Source organism: Orycteropus afer, unplaced genomic scaffold, assembly GCF_000298275.1.
Source record: "Orycteropus afer afer isolate SDZICR_OR568_19922 unplaced genomic scaffold, OryAfe1.0 scaffold00107, whole genome shotgun sequence".
Classification (NCBI taxonomy): Eukaryota; Metazoa; Chordata; class Mammalia; order Tubulidentata; family Orycteropodidae; genus Orycteropus; species Orycteropus afer.
Window position 1 is genome coordinate 3719378 of NW_006921694.1, and position 8175 is coordinate 3727552.

The 8175-nt window shown below is 39.8% G+C and overlaps 1 protein-coding gene across 1 annotated transcript in view; it reads right to left on the minus strand.

Annotated features, from left to right (window-relative positions):
- ARSB (arylsulfatase B) overlaps positions 1 to 8175 on the minus strand; it is a 304481-nt gene that overhangs the window by 9024 nt on the left and 287282 nt on the right. Inside the window, exon 7 of the mRNA XM_007943453.2 lies at positions 408 to 530. Within this exon, the coding sequence (XP_007941644.1) occupies positions 408 to 530 (123 nt within the window). The remainder of the gene's footprint in view (positions 1 to 407; positions 531 to 8175) is intronic.

The following is an 8175-nucleotide window of genomic DNA, read 5'->3' on the forward strand; positions in this document are numbered from 1 at the left end:
TGTAGCTAACTTGGACCATCCATCTCAACAATGGAAGATGTATGATTGGGAACAGGCTGAATCTTAAAAGCAGGGAAAGAAAATGGTGAACAAATAGCTGTCTTCTTGTGACACTTCCAGCAGGGGTCATAAAAGATTTTAAAGATAATTTAGTATTTCAGGTGTCTGAGTGGAAGGAGTGTGGTAGGGCTTAGGAGCACTGAAGAGTCAGGTAAGAAGAGGTGGGAATAGAGATACGGGAGATAGGAAGTTGTTAGAGCAAGAGTGATATAATGTCCTCACATTCCAGATAAACAGCTGAGAGAACAGAGACCTAGAAGCAAGAATAGACCTGAGGTAGTGCTCAGAGGACACGGCCTGCCTCACCCAGTACAGGGCAAGAGAGTTTGTTAAGCTAAGCATTCTACCTGGGTAGCCCGTCAGGAGTTTCCAGTTTCTGTGTCTAATTGCGGCATGGAAAGATGTGTTGAAGCCTGAGTACTCTGGAAAAGAAGAATCATCCTTTGCTGGAACCATGCTGTGCCCAGGACCTGAGAAGAAATCGTTTGGAAGAATTAGATCGCTGTTACTGGAACGTGTCATTATAAATCAGCATTTTATATCCTTCTTGCAGAACAGTAGCTTTTATTCAACACTGGAGTGCAAATGTGTATCCTGCCACAGAAATGAATCTTTTATTAAATATAAACAGAAAGCTATAGTTACATTAAATGTCAGTCATAAACCACCACAAATATAAAAGAAATCCCAAAGAGATTAGAACACTAATTCATCCTTAAAATCACTGTGCTCTGCCAATGTGCAGCTGGCCATATGCAAAATAGTGTTCTGTTACAGCAGGGTGGCTTTTTTTGTTTTGTTTTGCTGTTAAGAAAAGTTTGAATTAAATACATTTTCTGTGTGTACTTATACATATGTAGCTACTAAATTATAAATGTACATTTTAATCTAATATCTCAAAACATAAGAATTCAAGCCTGCCATGAAAAATAACATATATATTATTATTTTTAACCACATTTATGACATCTGAAAGCAAGTGAGCAAAGCTTAGTGTGGTAGTTAAGGTCATGTGTCAACTTGGTTGGGCCATGATTTTGAGTGGCCTGGCAGTGTAGTTATTCCCCATGATGAGATTGGATACAGTGTAATGTATACTCCATGGGGAATCTGCTGTGAGATGTTAAGTGGAAGGGGAGTTGCCCTTGGGTGTGGCCTGCTTCCAGTTTATATGGAAGAGCTTTGGGAATGGTCTCAAGCTTTTGGCACATCTGGATCCTTCATCTCCAGTTCCTGGACTTGAACCAGTGGCCTGCCATGTTGCCTACCAATCTTGGGATTGTGCCATTTTACGTGCTGACCTGGGATTCATCAGCCTCAGCAGCCTGCAGCCGTCTGAGTGAGTAGATGCCTCTAGTTCCAGTGGGCCTGGAATAAGAGGCAGAGCTGAATCCCAAGGTCAAAGGACCTTCACCCAACCCCTAGAACAGGCTTTCTGAATTCAGACTTCCAGCCTTCTAAACTAAGAGAATAAATTTCTGTTTGTTAAGCCATCCACTTTTGGTATTTGTTATAGCAGCACTAAGTAAAGGACTAAAACACTTTTAACTATTCAGACAAGCAACTATGTGTGTAACAATAAATCTGGTGTCCAAATTATTGGTTGGTAAATATATTTATCATTATAAAGTATTATATTAATTGATCTTTAAGTTTTTTGGGGAGAAGTAAATAACACCTATTTCTCTTCCTCTCTTGATTTTGGAACCAGTTGAACAGTAGAGGCCAGGCACATGGAGCTAAAAACGATGCCTTTATTATCGATACAGTTGATTGGAAAGACCTTGGCTTCAAATCTGCAGCAGAGAATTCACTAAATAATTGTTCCCTGATATAGAAAGAGGAGTGCCTGGGTGGTGCAAACAGCTTGTGCTTGGTCACTAAAGGCAGGCGGTGGGTATCCACCCCATGACACAGTGGAAGAAAAGCCTGGTGATCTGCTTCCGTAAGATTACAGCCGTTGAAAACACCATGAAGCACAGCTCTACTCTCAAGTTCCTGGTGTTGCTAGCAGTCAGAATTGACTTGACAGCAACAGTTTTTTTTTTTTTTTTCCTTTTCTTAAACTTAGAAACACTTAGCCACCCATCACTGGTCTTGCTGGACAACTTCTGGTCTCCTTCAGAGTGCACACCCAAGAGGAAAGCTTATATACATCCTATGGATAGGCTGGCTCCAAAACTAAACAAAGGGCTTTTCTTGTGACACACACCAGGAGTAGTTATGAAAGATTTTAAGGACAGCATGCTCATTTCTTTCTTTTGGATAACTCACTCCTTTGTCAACTGGTGGAGAGGGGTGAATGAGATGCAGTGAGTAAGGCCAAGCACTAACCAGTTGAAACGTGAGGGTAAGGAGCAGAGGTCCCCCTCCTCACTCTTCTACCTATGCATGCTTAAAAGTCTCAATTTAAGGCCTAGTTGTATAATAGTCTGTTTTTAAGTCTATTCTTACCTGTTAACTTTTCAAATACAGTTACAACAATCATCTTAGGAGCACTTCAAAATGTTGCTAAACTACCAGTCCAAAAAAAATAGCACAGACTCCGTCAAACTGGTTGGTCTGTCATCTCTGTTTTTCTGAGGATATTTATGCTCCTCAGCATTTTAAAATTTATTTTATTTCTTATTGTGATTTGGGTGAAAGTTTCCATTCAACATTTCATACACATTTTGTTTTGTAACATTGCTTGCAATCCCCACAATGTAACAGCACTCTTCCAATGTCCTCCCGGTGTTTACTATTTCCCTTCATCCTTCTTTCCTGTCCCTTCCTGCCTTCTGAGTTTTAACCCTGAACAAATGCTGCCCTTTTTACCTCATACGGTTGATTATCTAATGAGTGCGTACCTCCCTGGTGTTATTGTTCATTTTATAGGCCTGTCTATCCTTGGGCTGAAAGTCGAGCCAAGGGGTTGAGTTTAGTTCCAGGCATAAAGGGTGTCTTAGGCCATAGTCTTGCATATTCCATCAGTCTCTATCAGACAGGTAAGACTGGTCTTTTTTATAATTTTGAGTTTTGTTCCACATTTTTTCCCACTCTATCCAGGACCTCCTATTGTGATCCCTTTCACAGTGGTTAGCAATGGTATCCAGGTACCAACCAGTTCTTCTGGTCTCAAGATCTTGGTGGTTGGGGTTCACATAGTCCATTAGTCCTTTGGGTTAACTGTTTCTTTGCATCTTTGATTTTCTTCACTCTTCTTTGCTCCACGTGGGGAGAGTTGTACCTTAGATGGCTGTTCACAAGCTTTTAGGACTCCAGTTGCTACTCACCAAAGTAGGAATGTAGAACATTGTCTTTGTGGATTGTGTTGTGCTGATTGATCTTGAGATACCCTAACTATGGTCCTGAGCTCCCAGGCCCAGCAACTTATTCCCCCAAGGTTTTGGTTATGGCTAAGAAGTGATCATAACTTTGCCCCCTGTATTCTCTACTCTATTCATGGATACATTTGCAGCATATGTAAATATACATGTAGAGATATCTTCTGTAAAATCTCTATATATTCTTGGATGTAGTCTAATTTGTCTCCCACACCTGGTCAGCTTGCGTGTCTATTAACATATCCATTCATAGATTATTGTTATTACTGTTATTGCAGGACTGTGTATGTCACAGTATGTACTTTTGTTGCCTTGACTCATGTGCTCCTCCCAGTGTCTTCCTTTGCCTTGATCACTTTATGCTGAACCTCCCCCCTTATTGTATATTGTCTTTCCTTCACCCAAGTTAATATATATCTACCCTCCAGCTAGTGATTTTCACTACTCTGTCAGTTTGTCATACTGTAGTGGCTTGTGTGTTGCTGTGAGGCTACAGGCTATGCCACTGGTATTTCAAATACCAGCAGGGTCACCCATGGTGGACAGATTTCATTGGAGTTTCCAGACTAAGACAAACTGGGAAGAAGGAAGGACCTAGCCACTTCTCAAAGTGGACAGTGAAAACCTTATGAATAGCAGTGAACCACTGATATAGTGCCAGAAGATGACCCCTCAGGTCAGAAAGCACTCAACATGCAACTTGGGAAGGGTTGCCTCCTCAAAGTAGACCTTAACGACATGGAGTGAGCAAAGCTTTTGGGACCTCCATTTGCTGATGGGGAGTGACTCAAAATGGGAAGAAACAGCTTCAAACATCCATAATAACTGGAATGTGGAATGTACAAAGTACGAATGCAGGAAAAGTGGAAGCTGTCAAAAAAGAAATGGATGCATCAGGATCAATTCTTAGGCATTAGTGAGCTAAAATGGACTTGTAGTGGCCATTTTGAATCAAATAATCATAAGATCTACTATGCCAGGAATGACAATTTGAAGAGGAATGGCCTCACATTCATCATCACAATGAATGTTTCAAGATCTATCCTGAAGCACAATGCTGTCAGTGATAGGATAATATCCATCCATCTACAAAGAAGACCAGTTAATACTACTTTTATTCAAATTTATGCACCAACCATTAAAGCAAAAGATGAGGAAACTGAAGATTTTACCAACTTCTGCAGTCTGAAATTGACCAAACATGCAACCAAGATGTATTGATTATTACTGGTGACTGGAACGCAAAAGTTGGAAATAAGAATCACTGGTAGCTGGGAAATATGGCCTTGGTGATAGAAATGACCCTGAAGATTGCATGACAGAATTCTGCAAGACCAAAAAATTATTCACTGCAAATACTTTTTTTTTTTCCAACAACATGAACAATGGCTATACACGTGGATGTATAGGAACAGGAACCAGACTGACTACATCTGTGGAAGGAGGAGATGGAGAAGTTGAATATCTTCAGCCAAAACAAAGCCAGGAGCTGACTGTGGAGCAGACCATCAACTACTCATAGGCAATTTCAAATTGAAGCTGAAGACAATTAAAACAAGTCCATGGGTGCCAAAATATAACCTTGATTATGTTGTTGTTGTTGTGTGCCATGGAGGCAGACCTGACTCCTAGCGAGCCCTCCTTGGGTTTCCAAGGTGGTACCACTACAAAAGTAGATTGCCCAACTTTCCTTCCAAGGAGTGGATGGTGGGTTTGAACTGCCAGCCTTCTGGTTAGCAGTCAAGTGCCTCATCGCACCTGAATTTAGAGACCATTTGAAGAAAAGATTTGACACACTAAACACCAATGACCAGAAACCAGATGAATTGTGGCATGACACCAAGAACATCATCCAAGAAGAAAGCAAAACTTCATTAAAAAGATAGGAAAGGAAGAAAGGACCAAAACAGATGTCAGAAGAAACTCTGAAACTTGCTCTTGAATGAAGAGTAGCTAAAGCAAATGGGAGAATGACAAATAAAAGAGCTGAACAGAAAATTTCAAAGAGCAGCTTGAGAAGACAACGTAAAGTATTATAATGAAATGTGCAAAGACCAGGAGTTAGAAAACCAAAAGGGAAGAACACGCTCAGCATTTCTCAAGCTGAAAGAACTGAAGAAAAACCTCAAGCCTTGAATTGCAATATTGAAAGATTCTATGGGCAAAATACTGAACAATGCAGGAACCATCAAAAGAAGATGGAAGGAAGACAGAGAGTCACTGTACCAAAAAGAATTGATCAACGTTCAACTATTTCAGGAGGTTGCATATGATCAAGAACCAATGGTATTTAAGGAAGAAGTCAAAGCTGCACTGAAGGAACTGATTGATGGAAAACCCACTGAGATGTTTTAACAAATAGATGCTGCACTGGAGATATTTACTCAACTATGCCAAGTAATTTGGAAGACAGCTCCCTAGACTAGAAGAGATCCATATTTGTACCCATACCAAAGATACTGTGATTCCATAGAATGTGGAAATTATCGAACAATATAATTAAATATCACACATGAGTAAAATTTTGCTGAAGATAATTAAAAAATGGTTGCAGCACTATATTGACACAGAACTTCCAGAAATGCAAGCTGGATTCAGAAGAGGACATGGAAGCAATACCATTACTGGTGTCAGATGGATCTTGGCTCGAAGCAAAGAATACCAGAAAGATGTTTACTTGTGTTTTATTGACTACGCAAAAGTATTCGATCACGTGGATCACAAAAAATTATCGATAACATTGAGAAGAATAGGAATTCCAGAACATTTGATTGTACTCATCAGGAACCTGTACATCAACCAGGAGGTTGTCATTCAAACAGAACAAGGGGATACTGCATGGTTTAAAAGCAGGAAGGGAGTGTGTCAGGTTGTATCCTTTCATGATACTTATTCAATCTGTATGCTGAGTAAACAAACCAAGAAGCTGGATTATATGAAGAAGAACATGGTATTAGGATTGGAGAAAGACTCATTAACAACCTGCGATATGCAGATGACACAACTTTGCTTGCTGAAAGTGAAGATGACTTGAAGCACTTACTGATAAAGATCAAAGTCTACAATAGGGATTACACCTTAACATAAAGAAAATGAAAATCTTCACAACTGGACAAACAAGCAACATCATGACAAATGGAGAAAAGATTGAAGTTGCTAGGGATTTCATTTTACTTAGATCCACAGTCCTCACCCATGGAAGCAACACTCGGGAAATCAGACATCCTACTGCACTGGGAAAATCTGCTGCAAAAAACCTCTTTAAGGTGTCAAGAAGCACAGATGTCACTTTGAAGGCTAAGATTCACTTGTCCCCAGTCATGGTATTTTCAATTGCCTCATATGCATTTGAAAGCTGGACAATGAATATGGAAGACTGAGGAAGAGTTAATGCCTTTGAATTGTGGTGTTGGCAAAGAATACTGAAAATACCATGGACTGCCAGAAGAATGAACAAATCTGTCCTGGAGGAGGTGCAGCTGGAATGCTCCTTGGAAGCAAGAATGGACAGACTTTGTCTTACCTACTTTGGTCATGTTGTCAGAAGGGACCATTCCGTGAAGAAGGATATCATGCTTGATAAAGTAGAGGGTCAGAAAAGAAGAGGAAGACCTTCAGTGAGAAGGATTGACACAGTGGCTGCAACGATGGGCTCAGGTATAGCAAGGATTGTGAGGTTGGCATAGGACTGGGCAGTGTTTTGTTCTGTTGTACATAGGGTCGATATGAGTTGGAGTCGATTTGACGGCACCTAACAAAATCAATATACCATTTTCCACAGTGGTTGTATGATTTCATAGCTCTGCAGGGTTTGAATGCAAAAGGTGGACACATTTTTTGTGGAAAAGGAGGGACATTCCATTCTTCGTCAGTCTTTTGGAAAAACATGGTTGTTGGTGTTATGTGCCGCCAAGTCGGACCGACTCATAGCGACCCCCCCCTTGGGTTTCTGAGGCAGTATCACTACGGAAGTAGATTGCCCCATCTTCCTTCCAAGGAGTAGCTGGTGGGTTTAAATTGCCTGCCTTCTGTTTAGCAGTCAAGTGCCTTAGGCACTACGCTACCAGGACTCCCCAAAAACATGGTAGAGATATGGTAAAGAATAATCAAATAACATCAGTGGTTTCAGACTTTCAGTCTGAACAATCAAGCACCAACATATCTTTAGTACCAGAGAGGAAAGTCTTTTTGACTTCTTGTTTCTGTTTGTATGTTTTTGGCTCCAATATGAATGGGTGCTTCTAGTGGTTGAGGTGTGTGAAGATAGCTATCATAGGAAGTGAATTCACTGTTGTAAAACAGTGACACTTCATGACTTACTCCTCATAAGTTTGTATAAAGGCCATGGTTATATAAATAAAACAAGTATGTTTTGTTAACATAAACAGAAAAAGGAAACTCAGCTATCAGCTATACTTATATTTATACACACTTTTCTTAAAACAAACAGGAACATCAAATACCTAAACAATAAATACATGTAAGACTAAATAATGAGAGATGATCTCATCTCAACTTTATTTTTTTCATTTTAAGAAATTAAGAATACTGCAAAGAATAATATAACTAACATCCTATGAACCATCACCCAGAATTAACTTATTCTAACATTTTGTCATATTTATATATTTTTTTTAAAGAAAACAAGATAATGAAGTAAAATCCTCCTTTATTCCCATCCTCAATCCAGTTCCTTCAGCCACTCCTCTAGAGGCTGCTGTTATCATGAATTTAGTATATGCCTTAGCTGCTTTTATATACAATAGTATATATACATACAGACACGTAC